This window comes from Echinops telfairi, unplaced genomic scaffold (assembly GCF_000313985.2).
Source record: "Echinops telfairi isolate 266 unplaced genomic scaffold, ASM31398v2 ScPeMD7_23;HRSCAF=83, whole genome shotgun sequence".
NCBI classification, from domain to species: Eukaryota; Metazoa; Chordata; class Mammalia; order Afrosoricida; family Tenrecidae; genus Echinops; species Echinops telfairi.
Window position 1 is genome coordinate 72,511,989 of NW_022103920.1, and position 22,470 is coordinate 72,534,458.

At 39.5% G+C, this 22,470-nt stretch overlaps 1 protein-coding gene across 1 annotated transcript in view; it reads right to left on the reverse strand.

The window, feature by feature from the left end:
* MEOX2 (mesenchyme homeobox 2) overlaps positions 1 to 19,842 on the reverse strand; it is a 73,059-nt gene extending 53,217 nt beyond the window's left edge. The window contains exon 1 of the mRNA XM_004702701.2: positions 19,203 to 19,842. Within this exon, the coding sequence (XP_004702758.1) occupies positions 19,203 to 19,716 (514 nt within the window). The 5' untranslated portion in view covers positions 19,717 to 19,842. The remainder of the gene's footprint in view (positions 1 to 19,202) is intronic.
* Positions 19,843 to 22,470: the final 2,628 nt, after the last annotated feature.

The following is a 22,470-nucleotide window of genomic DNA, read 5'->3' on the forward strand; positions in this document are numbered from 1 at the left end:
AAAATGAGGAGCTGATATTAAGGGCTCAAGTAGAGAGCATTGAGGGATTACTTGAGTGGAGGCCCAATGTCCATCTGCTACCTTAATATTAAGCCTATAAATCTATGCACATAGTTCTATTTCCCCATCATCATTTATAAATATATTTACCTTTTTAAAAAGATACCTAAGCCTAACTATGGAACTCTTTAAAAATAAGCACATTAAAAACCTGCTAGCAACCGATGCATGATCTTTATTCCTTCACCAGCAGGAAAAGAAATAACTTAAAGATAAACAACTGTTGGACTCCCTCGACTGGGAGCCACAGAGCTCCAAATGGAGTTCCTCGGTTTGGTCGCTCTATGTTCCCACAAATCAGGCTTTTGCCTTAAGGAGTTTCCAAGGGACCTACAACTTTCATTCTTGGCTGAGTCTCCTGACTTTTGATGAATGTCAAGGTTTGAGGTTTGTTTGAATCCTTGCTCTGTGAAGATCTGCTGAACTTTCTAGCAGGTGTGAAGACCCACTTCTCCCTCTGCTGCATCTCATTTTCACGTATGAAACACTTTATCTCAAGGATGAAGCACAATGACTTCTATGCTTCCTGGCAGTCTCCTGCTTCAAAAGACTTCATAGTGATTTGTTTATTTCAGAGGAAATGGAGACCAGTCGGCGATGACAGATTTATTAGCTAAGTGGACATCACACACACACACAAAACACACCTTTTCTTACAGCTCAGGCTTCCTTCTAACCACACTATAAATGCTTGAGATAATGTTAGACCTTTTGGCAAATTAAAGCCATGTGATTCAATATAGTCTGTTTTTTTAAAAGCCATGTATGATTTCTTCAATATTCTCTTCCAGAATAACCCAGTGGGTTATTCTGAGCAGGGAAAACTAATATTACCCTCAATCTAGAGTAAAAGCCATCCTGATACTTTGGCAACTCTCCCAGAATCGAAGGACTCAGTGTCTTTTGGAAAACAATAGAAAGAATATTAAAACTCAAAAGCAACGTATCACAAGGATTTCCATAAGCTATTGGTTAATTACAGGGGCAATTGCAACACAAGAAAATCCTCTAACACCTGTAACATGAAGTAATTTCAAGTATAACAGCGCTACAAGTTTAATTGCCATGTTGATCCCTGATATTTTGTTTTCTATGGTAACTAAATTTACCCAATAAATATGAAGAATAGACAGTCATAATAGAATGGTCTAAATTATTCCTTCTGAATGAGGCATCAATTTTACCAGAAAGGAAAGATCATGTAGGGCAATGCAAGCTCTCGTAAATGAAAAGTTTACAACTTCCAGGTTCAATGAAAAATAAAATACTGCAGAACTGTATTCAGGATTCATTAATCTTATAACCAGCAGTAATTAAATGGTAACATTGCTATACTAGGAAAGTATATGTATATGTTATCATTTCCTTTATTGCTGAAAACAATTAGATGTGTGATCTTCAAAAGAAACATTTCACTTTGATATTTTAAAAAGGTAACATTTTCAAAAAGTAGATTCAGAAAGATATAGAATTAGCAGGTATTCGTCTCAACTCTGCATACATGATCATAGATTTGCCACTCTGGGAGGCTATATTTTAGGATTGAGGGGAATGGTTTTAATGAACTCTAGATTTCTTTCAATTCTTACTCGTGTTGGGAGGGGGAAAAAGGTGGGGGGAGGCGTCTTATCAACTCTTAAGATAAAACATCTAGAAAGGAGGAAATGCCAAGACCAAAGAAGATATTTGTTGTTGCTGCAGGTCTTTGAGTGGATCAAAGACCTGAATCATCACACCACAGGACCAAATAGAACCCCCTCAAAGGGCTTCCAAGGCTGTATTCATTACAGAACAGACAGCCGTATTTTTCTCTCACAAAGCAGTTAGTGGGTTCAAACCAATGACCTTGGAGTTAGCAGTCAAGCCTTTAACCATTTTGGCACTCGGGCTTCTCAAAGGGAAACTAGAAAGATCTGAATGACATTCCACTTGTTTCACACTTTTTTAATCTATTGAGCTGTGAGATAACAAATAACATCAAAATCATGCCTGTACAACCTCACTATCATGACGCTAAATGCAAGCCACTATTATGGTCCTAATCCTTCCTTCACTGATAAAGATCGCAGGTATTTTATACCAACAACAATAAAGCATACACAGTAAAACCCGTGAGAGCAGGAATTCCACTGGACGATCTGGCAAACTTTCTGCCTTTGACAGTGTGCAGATGGGCCACTTTTCCATGGCTCATTTTTTATGGAAAATCTTCACATTTTCCTTGTCTGACAGATGTCCAACTTCCACAGTTCCCACCATATGCGGGTTTGGCTATATATTTAGCCAGGGAGCAAAATTTCTTACATTTCATTGCGATTATAGCAAATCATGTTCTGGGTATGGTAGTTTCAATTTTCAAAGTTTATTCATCAAGAATTAATTATTACCTTAGGTAAAGAGAGAAAATAATGGTTAAATCATTAAAAAAAATGAGGTTGGAAACAAAAATTGTAGGAATAGATCTTTTGAATGGTTCTGGGAATCCAAATTTGTTTTGCATTTAATGTCTCCATTCTTTAACATAGTTTCTTTTATTTTCTCCAAGGATGATCTGATCATAGTTACAGTTTGTGTTAGTCCTGGTGGACTAAATAAACAAATCCATCGACACTCATATGTGTAAAAGAACTTCATCTCACAGAGCAGTTGCATATTGAGAAAACATCCCAGCCCGATCCAGATGAAGCCCTTAAGCCCGATATTAGCCCATATACCCGATATTAGTCCATAACATCCTCTTTAGACTCACATAGCACATGCAATGATGCTGAATGTTAGGAAGATTACAATCAGTGGGTGAAAAGTCTCGTGAATTCACTCACAGCAGAAGCATCTCCAGGACTCTGGCTCCATGTGGCTCATCAATAGGAATGTGAAGCTGAGAGAGTGGGTTTGCCTCCAGGGAGGAAGAGAGGAAGTTCCCAGAATCCTCATGAGAAGGCCACACCCACAAGGAAGCATCATCAGGTTGTGTCCTCTTTGACAGGCTAGACTCCACCCCTTCACTCTATCAAGTTGACACAAGATTATATAACCACCACACAATTTAATAGAATTCCAAAAATTCATCACTTCAGAAGTGCAAAGTCAGAATGAGGTGACAGAAATTAAGGAAGGCAAGACCCATTTTCTGAAACCTTCCTGTATTTCTCTGGATTATTTTTCTTGATATTTTAATCACTTTCAGGACATTATTATGTCTGCTATGAATTTATTGCAAGCATTTTTTCCCCAGCATTGTCTTCCTTACTTTCTTCTGGACTTTTGCAGTCATCTCATGTGTTCTATTCATCTCCATGTTCCTGCAACTGGAACCAAGTTGCCGGCACACAGTAGGCATTTGATGAACTATGTGTGTGTTTTTAGAGTTATGAATCTATTTAAAAACTCCTGCCGTGGGGTGTGTGTGTGTGTGTGTGTGTGTGTGTGTGTGTGAGAAAGAGAAAGAGAGAGTAATTACTATTAAATTATCTTTTATGTTGGTTGCAGGGTTTTTTTGTTTGTTTGTTTTTGGCGTTGTTTTGGTTTTTGAGTTACTTGGTTTCTAATAATTCACCTTGATATAAAATAATTTTGTTAATTCTCAATAAAACCAAATGTATTGCTATTGAGTCAATGCTGACTCATAGTGACCCCGTAGGACAGAGTAGAACTGCTCCTGTGAGTTTCTGAGACGGTAAGCCTTTACTGGAGTAGAAAGTCTCATCTTTCTTCCAACGAGTGGTTGGTGGTTTTGAACTACTGACCTTGAGAGTCACGGGCCAACATGTAACCACTATATTGCCAGGGCTCCTGTTGTTAATACTTAGGAGATGAAAATTAAGTGTAATCTCATTAAAATATATAAACTGAGAATGTTTTTGTTTTGCTTTTATATTTGAAGAAATGTATGGAAAATATTTGTATCTAACCTAAAAATCACTCAATTGCCTAATGAAGGAAACCGTTTCAAAATTGTTCTGTCTCAAGTCTCTGGTTGAAAGTTTCCTCTCTCATTCAACACCCTTTTAGGACACAGTTAAATTGTAGAGTCCTTTGATTACATCCCCTTTGAATACCATATTTAAATTCCTATTGGTTTTGTTTGACTTTCTCACATCCAGTTTTAAAAGTGAAGTCATTCAATTTGGAAACCACCTATTTTTACTGTGTACTAATATGCATTTCACTAAACTCTCTCATAGAGGTATGTTACATATGCAGTCTATTTCTCCTAAGTGATTGTTCTACTCTATTTACTGTATTTGTTGAAAACGCATTAACACTTTTTAATTGGAGAAATTGCAGGCTCATAAAGCTAATTTTTAAAAGCTATTAGCACTAATAGTAGAGATGACTATGTCCACACGTTTACACCAATGACCACAAATATGATATGAGCAAAGGTTCACTACAGAAAAAACTCATACACTTTATGCACTGAAAAACAACTAAAATGTTTTCCCCATACTTTTTTACATGACCACTAAAACTTTATTCTAAATTTTATTTGGTCTGGCTTGATTCTGTTCCAAAACCCGATATAAGCAGTAAGGGCTACCTGGATTCTTAGACATGATCTGTCCAGTAACATAAAATTATGTATATACTTGGATGATGCAAATGGTTACATACCGGACTACTACTGGGTGGTTCAAACCCACCCAGAAATGTCCCCGAAGTAAGAACTAGCAATCTACTTCTGGAAAACCGCAGCCTGAAAAGTCTTATTGGACTGCACAATTGGAGGCACCGTGATGCGAAATCGATTCTGCAGTAGCTCACAATGACGACAGTAAGTATTTTCAGTGTTTCTAAGTTAATCTCATGTGTTCTTCTGGGCTGCCTCTTCTCAACTTATAAATTCTAGCATAAATGTGTTCTGCGATACCTTTGCTTACCATGTCGTATTAATGGTGCCTGCTGTTGCTTCTGCTTCTTTCAGTTTCCAATAGGAGTTCAATCCTCAATTAATCCCAATTCACCACCATTAAAAGCTCTCCTGCTCCCACATCTCAAAACCCCGTGATCGTGGCAACGCATGCAATGCATGGTCCCAGTCAAACAGTCCTAGATGTTCACAGTACAGACGAGAGACTCCCCCTGCTCTGCTCTGGCTCTTTTCTCTTGCCAAGATGACCATTTTATCCCAATTTCCTCTTTAAAGTTAAGAAAGAATTCCCTCTCATCATTTCTTCTGTTTATCAGCTACCTGACTTAACAATTCTGGAATTCAGGCCAGGGGTTCTAAGAGATCAAATCTTGAGAAGGTTTAAAAGTTAATAAGTGGATGTCATAATTGACAGTGTCTGATTCCATTAAGTTTCATACTTTCCCCCTGGAAAATCTAGCTCTGCTCCTGGCATGTTCCCCACCCTTTCCCAGAAAAATGTTCTCCTCCCTATTCCTCAAGAGGCCTGAAGAATCTCCCTAGTTGACCTTACATTTTTAATAGGCTTTTATTGTTCGCCTTTATGATTCCAAAAGCCCATTTCATTTTTTTTTCATTCATCATTACGTTGTATTTACAGGCAGTTCTAAGATTACGAATAAGTTCTAGAAACTGTCTTTAGAATTTGTATGTATGTCAGAACAGTAAAGTACTCTTGAAATCTAACAATCAGTTAGGCAAATGTTTGTCTTAGTACATAGTGAACTTTTGTAGGCATTAGAAAAATCAGTAAGGGAACACCCTGGATGCACTAAAACACCTCATCTTTAAAATAAGTATACAGTAGTAATAATATTTTGAGGCATGTTGAAAAATGTTGCCCATTTGTTATGATGAACCATTGTATGTAGTTTGAATTTTTAACATAACAGACTTTAAGAGGGCTGTTTCATAAATGTTATTACATTCATAACTTGGGACCACCTGTACTTCATTTTAGAAGTATCTATCACCTGGGTTTAATACCACTGATTGCATCTTTATGTTGCTAATCCCAGGCTTATCTCCTTTGTTTAATTAATCTTTTAAAAAAATTTTCAAAATACCCTTTGGCTTGTTAAAAATCACTAATATATTTTAATAAATGTTCGAGCAAAGCAAGTATTCATCCAAATTTTGTCTGTTAAAATATTACCCTTTAAATTTTACACTTAGGTAAATTTCAACTTTTGGTTGTGCTTGGTTTGTGTGCTATTTGAATTCTCACCTTGTTCCCCACTTGACGTTCCAGTCCGTGATGCCAGTTTCAGTAGCTGAAGGGTGAAGATAGGTCTGAGCATATTCTTATTTAGGATCCTTTAAATGTGATTGCTTGTTTTGCCCTAGCTGCTCTCATGATTTTCTCCTTTTCCTCAAAGTTGGATAGTTTAACTATTATGTGCTTTGGTGACTTCTTCTTGGGATTCAGTCTAGCTGGTGTTCTTTCAGCCTCCTGAATGGTTGCCCGGTTTTCATTCATTAAGCTGGGGAAGTTTTCCTTCAAGAATTCTCTTACTATTGTTGCAGATGACTTCTTTGTTGTGTCCTCCTCCGGTATGCCAATAATTCTAATGTTGTTCCGCTTCATAGCATCAGACATAGCTCTTAAGTTTTCTTCAGCTTCTCTGATGATCTTAGATTCTTGTACGTGTTTGTTGAAGTCTGCTTGGCTGTCCTCCAAGTCACTGATGCGTTTCTCTGATTCCTCCAGTCAATTCTCAAGCTCTGTGTTTCTGCTATTGGTTTTTGTTATCTCCTCCCTAAGCTCCTGTATTTCCCTTTGGTGTATGGCCTTTATCTCCTCTATCATTTCATCCTTTTTCTGTATTGTTTCCCTCATATCCTGTATGACTCCAAGTAGCATTCTGAAAATTTCTTTCTGTGGCAGCTCAATGTCTGCTTCTTCTGTGTATGTTGAGGGAAGAGATTCTATAGCCAATTTATACCCAGGTAAATCCAGCCAAAGATGGGCAGAGGAATTATACTAGGGATACACATGCAGCCTGCATAGTCTCAGCACAGGTGGTTCCATGGTGTTTGTGAGCTACTGCCCATGAATGCTTGCCCCTCCACTGGCCTCACAAAGAGCTGGCAGGGGGACAGTGCAGGTGTGGTCCTCCACTGGCTTGGCCCACTGGGACCCCAAACAACCAGTTGGATCCATCTCTGCTTCCATGGCTCTCACACCCACCCTAGAGTATCCATGCCAATGGGATATCCAAATAGACTGAGTATGGTGACCAGCCAGCTGGATGGCAGAGCAGAACTCTCACCAGCTCCATCCTGGCCTGCTTCCACTGTGAGGAGACTCATTCACCTCCTGGGCTGGGCCCCACCACCCCGGCCAGTTCTGTTTCCAGAGCAGAAAAAGTGACTTCTCTCTGCATTAGAGAAAGTGTCTTACAGAGCAGAGAAGAAATCCTGCCCAGAAAATAGTTGCTTTAGAAACTAGAAGGTAGGCCATAATGGTCTGCTGTGCACACTGAGACAAAGACGACCGTAAATCCATTAGACAGAAAAATGACCTTGAAGATGGCACCATAGAAAAAGTGTAGCCCACTAAAGTACAGGACATTGTGTGGTATCAAAAAGTGCAAAATAGGACATTTATTTGTGTAAAAAACACAGTAATTATAAATCAGTAGTTATATAAGAAGATATGATTTATAAGACAGGAAAGGGCTGCTTGCTGTCTACTCATTTTTATTTCTGTAACATAAACAAGAACATATATTATAAATAATACTCAATTCGAGGAAACATATTTCTGTTAAATTTAAATTCCTTAAGCATGAAACAGGCTGTCCATTTCACAAAATGGGTGCCTAAAGCATAATTCTATGTATATCCCAAACTCAAACAAAACCCACTCTAGGTCTGATGCTGTATTTTGCTGATTGGCTAGTGGGTTTGAACAGTGTCCTTTAGTTAGTTGTCTAAATGTTACCAGTCAGCCCCACCAAGTCTCCAAACAAAAAAACAAAGTACTGTCATCTAGTCTACTTGGCTCATAGTGACCTCCTAAGAGTTTCTAAGGCTGTGAATCTTTATAGGAGAAGAAAGCCTCATCTTGCAGACAAGCTGGTGGGTTTGAACTGCCAACCCGGTGATGAAAAGTCCAAAACTTACCCAACAGCACCACCAGGACTGCAGGGCTCCAAATTCAGAACAGCTAGATAAGGTAGATGTGGTTGTACCTGACATCAAGTCATCAAATGTTTGTTTTCATACATAATATGTATTTTGATGCACAAAAAATCTTAAAGAAACACTTCTAGACACACCAAAACATTTTAAGGATATGTCATAACACATTTAAAAACTAGCACTCATTTTTATTATTATGTATCTCAATTGTTTAAGGCTTATGTGGTTATATAAAAATTGAATGTTCATATTTGGGGTCTGCTTGTATTAAATTTTAAAATGCTATGGTCTATTGCTTAAGATATTAAAATAATTCAGGAACACTGGCAATTGATGACAAGAATCACACCATTAGAATATTAGAAAATTGAAGCTTAAGAAAGTATACCAGTGTCTACATTTATTAAATAGTGATGGAAATAAAATAAAATCAGATTCTGAGCTAGGTAGTTTATACTCAAGCATAGCACTTTGTGAAATTCCATTTTCTTCACTCAAAAGCAGAAGTCAAAATTGTAAATGATGCTCGTTTTTTTTTATTGGGAAGCATGAAAAGCGTATGATTTCCAAATATATTTTGAGGGACACATTTCCTTTTAAGAGCACTAGGCTGAAGTCAGAATATGGAAGTTCATCTGCCACTATTTGGCTGAATGGACAGACATGACTTAACTGCCCTGGGCTCCTTTCCTCATCGAGGGAGTAAATTTATTGAACTGGATAACTCCTTCTATAGCTTCCAGTGTTGTGATCATTCTGCTTCTAATGAAGCCTACAAATCCAGCCTACATTCATATCCTAGAACAACAACTAGTGCTTTCCTGTTGCCCCTTGTTATCCCTGCTGAGGGTTGCTGACCATTTAATGTTTTGGCTTCCCATACCTCTCCCTATTGCCACACAAACACAAACACACTCATTACCGTCCAGCCAGTTCCAACTCCTAACATGCATATGGGAAGAGTAGAACTGTCCCTGTGGGCATCCCAGATGATAAACCCTTCAGAAACAGGAAGCCTCATCTTTCTCCTGAGGAACAGTGGCAGTTTACTGTCACCTCACTCTCCCATTGTCCGAGAAAGAAAGAAGCACTGTTCTTCAGATCCCTTTCATTTTAAGAATTAGACGACTGTGAATCTGAAAAGAGTGAGCTTTTGGCATTTGGGATTTTATTACACTATTTCTCGCTACTATTTACATAAGAGCAATGCCAAAGGACATCACATATAATAATTTAATTCTTTTCTGAACTATATTTCCAAATTCCACCCACTGTACAGTGGGTGTAGGGATGTCACTAAGCTAAATAGCTTAAATTTTGTCAACCACCCAGGACTTGCAACCACGGAAGCTTTATTTTTCTCTATTGCCGTCACCTAAGGAGCAACTTTAAAGGATGGATTAAACATAAAAACAAATACACAGAGAGTAAATGAGCAATGGAAACGTCTTTGTACAACAAATGAATAAAATAGTAACCAAGAAAAAACTATTTCATGCATTTTATAATGCATATAATATGTTTTAATGGTGTTACACATTTACTTTGTGTAAAGGTCTCCAAATGAAACCAATAAAAATAACAGTTATAATACAGACATTCTTTCTGGCACTAACTTCTATAGCCTAGCAGAGAATATTGTGACTTGCTCATTAACAGCTGAAATAAAATCTGTAATTTTGTTATTATATGTGAATCACTTTGGTTTAAGTTTTGTCCTTTCTTGATTAAGTGGACATCTGTCTGTCACATTGAGAGTAGGTTTTTAATCCAAAGTGGCAGAAGATATCCCAAAATAGGGAATTAGGAGACCCCCCCACCCCCAAAATGAAAGAGGCTGTGTAATCTGAGGTAATGAAAACAGTGGGGCCGACTGCTCTATAGTGCACAAGTGTCAGTTAAGTGGTTGCAACTCTCAGGTCCTAGTTTAAATCTTGAGCAATCTTTCATCCAGGAAAGATTTCCTAGTGTGCTACTAAGTAGCAACATACAAGCAAAGGGATGGAGGTTGTTAGCAGATGATCATCCCCCACTATATAATTGTCCCTGTATTCACATATAGTAACATCATGAATATTTACTGGGCAGACATTTTTCAAAGTCTGTATGTATATTAATTTACTTTAATTAAAAAAAAAAACTAAAATAAAACCAGTTAAACTATTGTTTAAGTTGGCACAAACCTAAGACAGAACAAGGTTTAGCTCCAGACATTGTGTTCTCCCCAATTTGCCCTCCACATCCCTCTTTCCTGTAGGACATTCCTTTAGGTTGACTTCCATGGGCTTAATTGACCAGTCCTTCTACTCTGACTTCTGATGGCATTTGGACAATGGGAGGCAACAGAAAGAGAAGAGAGGGCCTGAAAATGGGTTACTAAATGATACTTGACATTAACCTTGAGCTGTGATCTACAATCAGATCTCAATGAAAAACTCCGATCCCATTGCTCTTTGCTCTTACCGAAAGGTGGTAAAAACTCCCTCTCTTTGACCTGTCAAGCCTGAGGGAGTTGAGGTTTCTCAAGTGTGGTCACACCCTGGGTGAGTCACCATTCACATTTTTTCTCTACGCCTGTCGCACCGGCTGCCTCTGAGATAGTGAGTAGAACATGATGAGTAAGACCTTTGTGATCGACCAGCTATAGGGTGAATGTGCAAGAAAAATATCGTGCTGTCACCTGATTTTTACTTTCCTGAACATTGCCTATTCAAAAATGAATTTGCTAAAACCCCCAATTGGGAGGAAGAATGATAATCCTGGAAGGAAAGGTACCTAGAAATTCCAAGTTTTGAGGGAGACACCATCAATATGGAAATGTGGGCAACTACATGCAGGTTTCTAGATTTGGATGCTTAAACTATCTTTCCAGTCAAGTTAATCTGTTTTATTACTTTACATCTAGAAGGTGTCTAGCCGAATGCATCTAGATCTGCTTATATTTAAAATAGGACAAGATATTTTGTCATGTAAACTTATCCTGTGTTTGGGAAGGGTTACATTGCCTTAAAAATAACATACCGAACTGTTCGCTGTTGAGTTCATTCTGTCTGATGTGGATCTTGTAGGACAGACCTACTCCACATGGTTCCGGACACCGCAGTCTTCACAGAAACAGACTATACACTTTCTGTCAAAAAGCGCCTGTTGGATTTGAACTGCAGGCCTTTCAGTTAGCAGCTGGCAGCTTAAGCCCTCTGGCAGCAGGGCTCCTTCGAATTGACCAAGTTAATGCTTATACTCATATAGCACTGTAGTTAAAAAAAAAAATCACTTAATATCCCACCCAGTTAGTAGTGAAGCACTTTTAGAAGGTTTTGAAAATGTGAAAGTCATCTGCTAAATTATTGGAGAACCTACAAATCCAAACTGGGCTCTCTATACTTAGATCCCATAAAGAAATAAGTTTTTATGATAGAATGTTATGTTCCTGAACCCCACCTTAGTTATGGAAAATTAAATTACTTGTGGGATTTACTTTGCAATAACTGTTCGTTTGATGAGAGTCTCTGCCCATTTTAACTTTTTAAAAAGAAGAAGAACAACAACAACATCAACAACAACTCTTCAGGGTAGTTTCCTAGTTTTGCAGAGAGCAAGTATAATCCTGTAAAAGTTCACTTGGCAGCCTAGACACAGTGGAAGATACCGCCTGCACAGACACTGAACATTTCACCACTGCATTTGCAAATAAATATCACTTCTCAAAAATAAAGTTTTATTTGGGTGTCATTTCAGGCAGCAGTTTAAGGCTATATTTTCAAAGAGTAAAATTCCAGGCCTTCACAGTTCTACTGGCATCCGCCAAACTGAGCTGGCCCCTCCTCTAGGTTCCCGCAGGGCCTGAGAGCGAGAGGTGACCTCATCTTATCATTTTCTTGCCCCCGGTCATGTAAGATAGCTGGACAATATTTTTTTCTTCTCCTGGTCGTAGTCTGGAAATCTCTTGAAGTGTGCGGAGAATAATGAGCAGGAGGAAGAGGAAAACAAAAGAAAACACGAGCTGCAGGGGAGTTGGCACGTTGGACGTTTATGACTCAGTGATTACCCGCTTCAGCCTCCTGGCCTCTCCACACAGCTGTAGCTGCTTCAAGCGTCATATTTTATTTTGCAGTTGGAGCAGTTAACATACTGTTGTCTTTAGCATGGACACTCTCTGGCTGATTTACAGCGATCGAAAAATTCAATTTGGAGTTTCATCAATCATATATGCATGTGAATATATTAAGCCTTTTTAAATGGACTATTTTATAGGGTATATCAAGTGTCATTTCCATCCTTCTTGCTTTATAATTCCCTTTGACCTATTAAAAACCAGTCAAAATTAAAACTGTGAAAAACAAATACCTGGCATTGAAAATGTAGAGTATCATTAACATAGTCTTCTCAAGACCCAAGAAACTTACCTAGATAGGGAAAGTCTATAGAAACCAACAGAATACTTAAGAATTGAAGTGATTCTATAAGCATTTGGAGTAAGTGTTGAATTTAAAGCTTTAATCAACACCCTGGAGTTTTTTCTTTATCACTATCAGTAATTACCTGCGGAATTGATGTTATATTTGAACTAAAAACAAAACTTTCGAAGATGCAAGAATTGAGTCTTCAATAGAGATACAATTTTAGAATTGTGTGTATTTTAGTAAATGTTCACTTCAAAATTAGCAAAGCAATAAAATCATATAGGCTAAGATTTCTATTTATTTTTTAGGTCTATATTATATCACTTAGTGCCATTGAGTAAATTCCAAATTATAGTGAGTCTATAGGGAGACAGGACTGCCTCTATGGGTTTCTAAGACTCTATCTCTTTATGGGAGTAGAAAGTCTTGTCTTTTCTCCCAAATGTATTCTATAGAGACGGCAAAAGTGACCTAATTTTGAAAGTTTTTTCTTCCCCAAAGTGTTTATATGTAATACAGATTTTACCTGACCTCATTTGTTCATATTTCTCATATGAGAAAGGAAAACCATATAAAATTTTTTCATCGCCTTATGAAAACCAGTATTCCTATAAATAGTACTCAACTTATAGAACACAGTGTATGAAGTAAAAAATACTATATTTTTTGGAAACACAATTGGATAAAATTAAATTTTTATGAGTAATCAGGTATTTTTAATTTATATATTTAATCTTCAAATATTACAGAAAATGCATTTTGACCTATTTGATCCTAGCAGTATAACTTCAAACATTTATTTTTTTAATTAAAAAATAATATCCAAAATTTATAAAACTGGAACAATAGGAATAACACTAATTATTTCATTATCATAAAGTACAATTTAACACCATTGTCTTAAAAGGAAAATATATAACATGAGTTTTTATAATGCACGTAAGACAGCAAAAGCACTGTAGAAGAAGGCGTTGAATTGAGAAGACTATGTCCTCAATACAGGTAATGTGAACTGAATACTGAGTTCAAGAAGACGCTTATTGAACATCTTTTAATTTAACTTAAGATTTACTACATGAAAGTCTAAAAGGTTTGGCAAGGGTTTCTCTGATAGGATTTTGACCTCGCTGATTGCTGTGAATTCAGAGTAGTGTAGACAGTTTGGAAGCTAACTTTTCTTTACGCTATTATACTCTTGCGGATTTCAGTTTAAGATAGCGCTTGAAAAAAAATTAGTCATAAAAGCATGAATGCCAAAATAGACACGATGTTTAGACTTCATTATCTGGACAACCTTCACAAAAAGTTAATCATAGATAAACCAAAACCTACTGCCATGGAGGTTAATTGCAACTCATGGCTATTCTATACAGGGTTTCTGAAGTTACAAATCTTTGCAGTACGGACATCCTCATCTTTCTCCCAAAGAAGGATGGTAGGCTCAAACTACTGACCTTTTGCTTAGCAGCCGACACATAACCCACTGTGCCATATTAACGACCAACACACTTAGTTTACCAATAAAATGTGTCTTCTAATAATATATTAAATAGAAAATATAGTGCACCTAAGGTATTTCTATTCCTAATGTCCAGATACCAGTCTCGGTCTGCGTGTGTGCATGTGTGTGCTCGGTTTTGATTTCCTCTCTCTAGGTTTTTACTGTTGGAGTCAGCCACCGCCACGGTGAGCCAGTAGACACGTAACCAGCCACGCAAGCCCTTCTTCTTTTATGATTACCATCAAGGGCGAGGGATATTACTGCTCATGGACTCATTTCATTTGCTAAACTATTTTACTCCATAAAATGTTTTTCATTATCAAAATAATATGGCAAAAAGCACAAATTTTAGGTAATAGCAAGTCCTATGTGTTTTATTTTTTAATTTTTCTCCAAACTTATCTTCTATTATAGATGTTTGTAACTCTCATAGGAATGGTTAGAAAATGAATACACTCTGAAATTCTGGAGATAAACTACTTAAGTTAATACAGTATGATAAAATATATTGTATATTTGTTTTTATTTGCAATAAAAAATTTTAAAACATCATTGCTTTGTGCTTTAAGTTACTATCTAATACAGTAAATGAATAAAGCTCCCAGGCAAGGTAACATCACCAGGCCAAGTTCATATACTATATTTCTATGTGGGGAATTTTGCCATAATTCAGTTATTAATTCATTCATAGCTGAATATTTTTCAAAAAAATCTATTAATTTTCCCATTAAATATGAAATTAATACCTGAAAATTTCTCAGTCTGATGGGTTTTTTTTAATTTAAAAATAGTGTCTTAAGATGCTTAGGTGTCATAACAAATAATATTAGCTACTTTAAATCCCAGTGCTGTGATAATGAATCTGTTGTGAAACATAAAAGAAAAATGGGATAACCATTAAAATACCTTTTGATTTTCAATTTATAACATGCATTAACTTTTAAGATGACAAAATAATGGCTTCCGTTGAAAATTACTATAGACAGAGAAGAAATGTTTAAATATTCGTGGTGGGCTCTTTTTAGGAAGCAAAATTTGAGTGGTACCATGGCTAACAACAAATGATTATCCTTTGGAAATGAACTATAATTCTGACTTTCATAATAAATCGGCTTAATTCAAAAGGAAATTTTGTTTGGGGGGTTTTGTTTTGTTTTATAATTTAGTTATTTTACTCATGCAGGTTGGTGGTACTCAGTTTTTCTCTTGGGTTGTTTTATTTTCATGGCAAGTTACCATTTAAAAATGTTCCTACCTATTTTGAGAAACGATGTACAAATGCGCTTTACACAATTGATGTGTGTATGGATTGGGATAACAGTTGTATGAGCCCCTAATAAAATGTTAAAAAAAAAAAAGTTCCTACCTAAAAGTAATCCACCACAAAAAAGAATGAAAATGCTGTTATTCCATAGTTTTAAGATAGCCAGCATTCTTCTAAAATTTTGAAGAGCCAATAAATTACTATCTAATTAAAAAAATAAAGCCACTTTTTTCTTCCAGAAACATGACTGGACTACCTACAAAGTAGTAGTAGTAGTAGAAGAAATAAAAACCAATTTTGGTTTAATTTTTAGTTTATTAAATGTAACACTTGCCTATCATTCTGCTTGATCCAATATGTAAACAGATATAATTTGACATGTTCTATGATTTAGTGGTGATAGATAGAATATTTGAAATTTTACAAAAATTTAATAGGATTCAAAACCTAGTAAATTCCAGAAGCTGCATAACTCTTTTCCTTTTGTTCTTTGGTACATTTTATCTTTAATTATTTTTTATAAAATATGTACTATTGCATATTTAATTCCATTTTCTGGAAAACTTTGCATATTCACATTTCATGTGGCTGCATATAAGCTAAAGTTAGATTGCTTAACTTGAGTTATTTTAACTGAAAGTGGACAGTTTAAACATATTACGTTCTACATTGCTTGGAGAACAATCAACTGACTGAAGTCAAGCAATGCACACACACTTTATAGAATTTTTTTTTTTTCAGAATCACCTGCTTTGGATTGGTTATTTTAACTACAACTGTAAAGTTTTTATTTTTAAGGATTACTTTGAAGACATAACAGATGTTAGCTTTGTTAATAATGCTACAAATTACATTGATTCAACATTATAAAGATGATGAATATATATAAAATATTAATTTATTTTTCTGTTAACATTGGATGATTTCAACTGTCGATAAACTAATATGGAAGCCAATGGTCTATAAATGTTTTCTTAGGCCCCTAAATCTCCTGATTTTTATATTAGTGTGTTCAGGTGTGCTGGAGAGGGCAAGTAAATATGAAGTGATTTCCTTATACTTTTAGCATCATTATTATGAAATATATATATAAGATTTCTACACATTTGGGTTGCTTGTTCATATTTCCTGGGGCTAAATTTGTATTTGAATCCAGCAAAGTTGAATTATGTACATCCAGGTACAGTATGGAGAGTTGCTTCTCGATTCTGATTCATAGGGATCCTAAAGGACAAGGTAGAACTGCCCAGAGGGTTTCCAGAGCTGTAATCCATAGTGAAGCCAATAGGCTCATCTTCGCCGACCTTTGGGCAGAATTTGATTCCCATTTGCCAACAGATTTATGCACTACATTTACTTTCAAATTTCAATACATAGTAAATATGAATTATTTAACAAAATATGAATGGTATCTACTATGAATGACTTGACTTTCATCAGGTAGAATTTTAAGTTTCATAAGATTATAAATCAATTTAATTTCTTTTTTAAGGAATATTGAAATATTAGAATGGTGTTATAGGACATGAAAGATATACAAGTTGGTGATATCCCTGAACGGTAGTAATTTTCTATGCTTTTTAAGAGTTACCTATCAAGATGTCCTTATATTATTATGAAAGGAAATAGTTATAGGCATAAATCATGGAAGACCAAAGGCAAGGTCATTACAGAAACACACACATTTTGAATTCAAATCTGTCTAAAGACCTGACAAATATTAACTCAAACAAAGATTTGGAGATTTAAATTTTATTTTCAATAGATGCATGCTTAACCAGAAACTACTGTGATTTTCCTTTCAGTTTGTCAAAATATCCCACCAAAGAAAATTTCACTATTGGTCTCCAGTGAACTTACTCTTGCTGATGATTCTGTATTTCCCAATAAAATTAAATCCCCTTAATAGCATACCTCACTAACAAACTTTTTCTTTGTGTTTCAACTCTAGGAATTAACTTCAATCTGTGAGAATAAACTTGATTATATTATGATCTTCTTACCAAAGGCGGGGTGGGGGGCCAATTTGATTGTTTTTGGCAATTTGATTTTTATTAAAATAATTTAACACAAGCAGCTTTTAGATTCCAATATCTATTTCCACCAACCAAAATAACATGTGCCTTCGTGAGCATGCAGCGTGTCCTAAAAGGCATAGAAGCATTTGTTCAAGTCAGGCAGAGTAAGGAACAATCTATCACGTAGATGGTTTTCATTGCAGAATAAAATGAACCGGTAAGGGCTTCAGGTAATTGCAACCGTAGACTGAACAGTCAGACCATTGGAACTGGAGACCTGCTTCCCCCAAAACACACTGTCAAATGATCAGTCTATAAAAAGTTTGTTACCTTCTAAAACACACACACAAGTGCCCTGGCCCAATGAAGATATAAACTTTCCTGCAAGATTCGCTTTTTAACTCATTGTCTTAAGAAGAGTTTCATTTATTGATTAATAAAAATCTACACAATGAGTGACTCGGGCTGACAGCTTCTTAGAAATATAAACTCATATAAGATGAAGCATTAAAGTTTCACCCCTGGTCTTGGAAAGCAAAGTTAGGTTTTGTCATTGTTGCAAAAGCGTCTAGTCCATACAAACACTGATGTTTTGATTCCATTGATAAGAAAAATGAAGCATACTGCTTCATCATCATTGTTTATGCAAGAGCTTTCTAACGAATAAAACATTTCCAACTAGGAGTACTTTATGAAACTATTAAATCAGTTTTGCAAAGAACCAAGAATATGCAAATGTGGTTATAGTAAACGCTTAACATTTATTTTCCAGAAAGTTGGAAGCCTTGTCGCTCTGTAGCTGCTGAAGGAAGCTCAGAAATTGCTTAGTTGTGAAGTATTATACATTTTCCTAAGGATACACTTAGGGAAGGGTTTTCAGGAGCTTCCTGGAAAAGTTGGAGCTTCCCAAGATTGCTATGATTTACTTGGCAGAGAAAGCCTTCACGCCCCTGAGTTCAGGAATGCTCCTCTCTTTAGCTACCCCAGAACTTCCATGGCTCCGGAGAGCAGCCCTGCCTGGGAGCCTCGGGCACTCAGTGAGCCAGCACCTCTGGAATGGTTTTTTGCCTCCTATTAATCGTCCCCAGATAATATGCAGTCGAAGGAAGAGAAGTTGTTCCGCTTTGGTACTCCCATTCTCTCTTCGCTTTAGCATCTCATGAACAGACACTGTCTTTAAGAACCGTCTTTCTTCAGCCTGAAGACGATTGCTCTGCAAGTCTCCGACACTTGACTTCCAATCCTCTGTATTTTTAGAGACTGCTTTACTACTCAAGGAAGGGCTTTTTTACCATTTGGGGAAAAAAATGATACTATTTAAGGAACTCTGAAATCAGAATTTTTTTAAAAGAGCTTTTTCTTTTCTCATGCTCTCTGCCAAGTTCCGTTGCAAGTTCCAAATATTGTGCAAGAAGTTGGAAATCGAGTTAACGATGGGAAAAATCGAGCAACTCTCAGTCGGAAGCCTACAAAGGAGCAGTGAAAAAGTGGCACTCGCACGCACGCACGCACGCTTCAGCAGATGCAGCATCTCGTGGCGCACTGTACACACACACACACACACACACCACACACACCAGCTTAGGCGGAAGGGCACCCAGCGCAATCACTTTCAACCTGGCCACTCGTCCTTTTTCCACCCCAACCTTCTGGTAAACGAGAACAGCCCTTTGGGCACCTTAGAGCTGCCGACGGCACACTTTCTGCCCAGAGAGAAACGCACGTCTCCCCTCCCCCCAATAACCAGACCACGGCAGTCTCGCCAAAGTCACGGGCTCGGACGCAGAAAGAACCAGGCACTTCCCCATCTTTCCCGCAGCCTCGGAGCTTTGCCCAAATCTCCGTTGGCATCTCCCCGCCCCCTTTCCCGCCTCGCGTTCACCCTGGCCGCGCGCCTCACCTGAGCTGTCGCTTTTCCGCTTGCTGCCACTTCTCTTCTCCGCCTCCGAGGGCGACAGCGCCTGGCGTCCGTAGTCCCCGGGCGCGCACGTCGCGCCGGTCGGGGTGCTGGAGCCCAGGCTGGAGGAGCTGGAACACAGGACTGGAGGGCTGCTGCCCAGCTCCGGGGGCCCTCCGGAGTCCGGCTGCAGACAGAGGCTGTGCCGGGCCGCGCTCGGCGGGGAGGACATCTGCGGGAGGTGCCAGTTGGTCTGCAGAGCCTGGTGCTGCTGCTGCTGGTGGTGATGGTGGTGGTGATGGTGGTGGTGGTGGTGACCCCTGTGATGCTGGCTGGCAAACATGCCCTCCTCGTTGGGGTAGCCCGCGATTATACACGACGAGGACGACGTGGAGAGCTCAGGATAGGACATGTGGTCGGATCTTCCATGGAGGGCCAAGGAGGACTGGGAGAACGGGTGCAAGCCTTGCGCCGCGGCGTGCGGGCTGCGCAGGCAGCCAAAGAGCGGGTGTTCCATAGCATGCAAGTCTCAGGGTCCAGCCAGACGACTTCACCAAGGTTCCGAATGCCACCGAGCTCGGTCAGGGGTCCCTGGACACGGTGTGACTCCCCGCTCCCCGCAACGCCCTGGGCACCAGCCGAGCGGTTCTCGGAGCTGGGATAACCCTGGTCTGCAGCCCCGGCGGCCAGTCTCCTTTACATATAAACACCCGGGGCCCGGAGGAGCTTCCCACTGAGCTACTCGGATGTCAAGAGTAGGAGAGGTGGAAGCCAAAAGAAGGTGGTCCCAGGGAACTGCTTCAAGGGGGAAATGGCTCCGGGAGGTTATAAATAGAGTGTAATGTGAGCTGGGGGCTGGCTTAGGAGCCCCGCGCTGACCACAGGCAAAGGCTCGCCACCACTCCCGCTCAGTCCGCGCCTCGCGCCCGGAGTTCCACTTCCTATATCGCGAGCGGGCCCACGCCCACGCCCGTCGCGACCTTGCCCGCCGCCAAGGTCGCCCGCGGAGCGCCGGGCGCACACGCGCCTCCGGGACGCGGCCGCTCCGTCTCTCCAGGAGCCACCACCTAAGGCGCACGCGGGCGCACCCGGTCCCAACTTCGCTCCCGGTTTCCAACCCGCTCGCTCCTCTCAGCAAACTTCTTTTTTGGTCCCTGTCTCTTGGGAAGTGTCACCTGCTGGAAAAACGAGAGGCCCGCTTGAGGAGCGTGGACCGGGCAATCGAAGGAAAGGGAAAGGGATCAGAGGTAGTTTAGTGCCAGCCCGGGACTTCAGGTTTTCAAACGTAGTGTCTTCATGCGCCCCGGGCGCAGCGGCGCGCCCAGCAGTCGGTACCAGTGGCAGAGTTGTCCGTGGGCTCAGATGCCAGGTCCGAGGTGGCAGGAATGTGCACTTTGGACCGGAAAGGGCAGCCTCTGTACCCAAAGGAGAGGCACTGGCGAGATGGGTAGAAGGAAAGTGCCTGGGAGAGAGTTGCGGCTGTCCACGTCTCCGTATCCTCACCTGCAATGCCAGGTGGCGGCTCCCTTGGCCCCCGCCTCACCGGTCTTCCGCGAACGCCTCATGTGTTCTCTGCTGGTCCCGCTCAATGTCCTGGTCACCAACCCAGGAGGGAGGACCAGTCTTTGGGTAGAAATATGGAAAGCGATCTCGTGTGGATCGCATGAGATGTGTAGATTGCACGCACACTTTCCCTCAGGAACTTCCAGTTCCTTCATTTCCCTCTAGAAACCCACTAGCTTCCGTTCAAAAATAATCCAGTCAATCGCCTTCCCCCAAAGGTCCCCGTAGAGAGACTTATTTACACTCCCCGCCCCCAACCTCAAGTTTACTAAACTAGGGTGCTTCAGGTCTCCCTGACAATCATTTGCACCACCCCGCCCCATAGTTAGTCAGTAAGTTAGTTAGTTTTAGTTAGTTAGAAAACTTGCTACCGTGACTAGGGCAAGCGAGAGCTGTTTTGGATTTTCCTTCCCCAAACAGGCAGGCGTTGCCTTTGATACTGCCACTTACTTGGGAGGCGACCCTGTCTGCTGGGGGCAAGGTCGTTTACCCAGGACAAATGAGCCGCGCATAATGAGCTGCAGGAATGAGGGGGTCTTGCCTGGAACGTGTCGCATCAGGAGAATATCTGCAATCACCTATCGCTCCTGAGTACCGAATGCGCCACCGGCATCGTTGTCCCCTTATTGTCGTTGTCTCAGGTGTCCAGGGGACGGTGACCAGGTCTTTGATGTAGTTAATGGAATGAATGGGGACAGCAAAGTGGGCTAGCCATCTGGTTTGGATTAGGAAAAAGTATTGATTAACCTTTGAGCGGCATCCTAAAGGCAGAAACGTTTCTCTCCCCAAGTGCCTCCAGCTTCAGCCTCCTCTCAGGCTTTTCCACTAAGTTCTATTACAGGACGGTGACTTCGCAATAAACCTTTACATCCGTGCGAAAGATCGAATTATTTTCCATTGCTGGGGGGATGAGGCGGGGGTTATCGGGAATTCTGAGGTTTGTAAGCGCCGCTTTCTTTAACGGAAATTGAGCCCTATTTTGAGGAAAATTAGTTTTGCAGACTTCGTTTAGGGGGGGAAAAAAACCTAAAACTTTTGTTCACCAGCTGCTTGGCTCTTTCAGTCTTGGGCTGAGCTGGGACCTGCTGCAAGCATTTGACGGTAAGACTTTGTTTGCTGATAGTTTGTGAATCTAATATTGCTTTAGACTTTAAAAGGGGGTATTCTTCTGGTTTCTAACGGCTTAAGTGCGGGGGAGGAGGGAGGCAGAGCTTAGATCCTAAGAATATTTCCTCCTGCCACTCCCTACGCCTCTGGCTTTTTAAGAATTAGGAAAGAAGAAAGGGGAAGAAGAAGAAAAGGAAGGCATATATTCTTCCAATATTGAAAGAATATTTTTTGAATTTTCATTGTTTATGGTTTCAATATGTGCTCTGATATTAAACATTGAACTACAAAGAGTAATGCCGGACGTCCCAAACTCAAGTTGTTCCTCTGTGGACTCTGGGTAAAAGTAGGAAGGCTTTATCCAAATAGTAATGTAGGTAACCACCTCAATAAACAACAGCCAGAAATATTTGCCTAATATAATTTTGTCTGCTAAAACCGTTGTGGAAAATGTCAGACAAGACCGACTAAAGACACACTTGATTGTAGACACCAATAAAAAAAAAACCCATAATGATCCTGTTGGTTCCTATCACAGTGGCAGAAAGGGAGCTAAGCCATTGAGAAATGAATGGATTTGAATTTAACCAGAGCCTTGCAG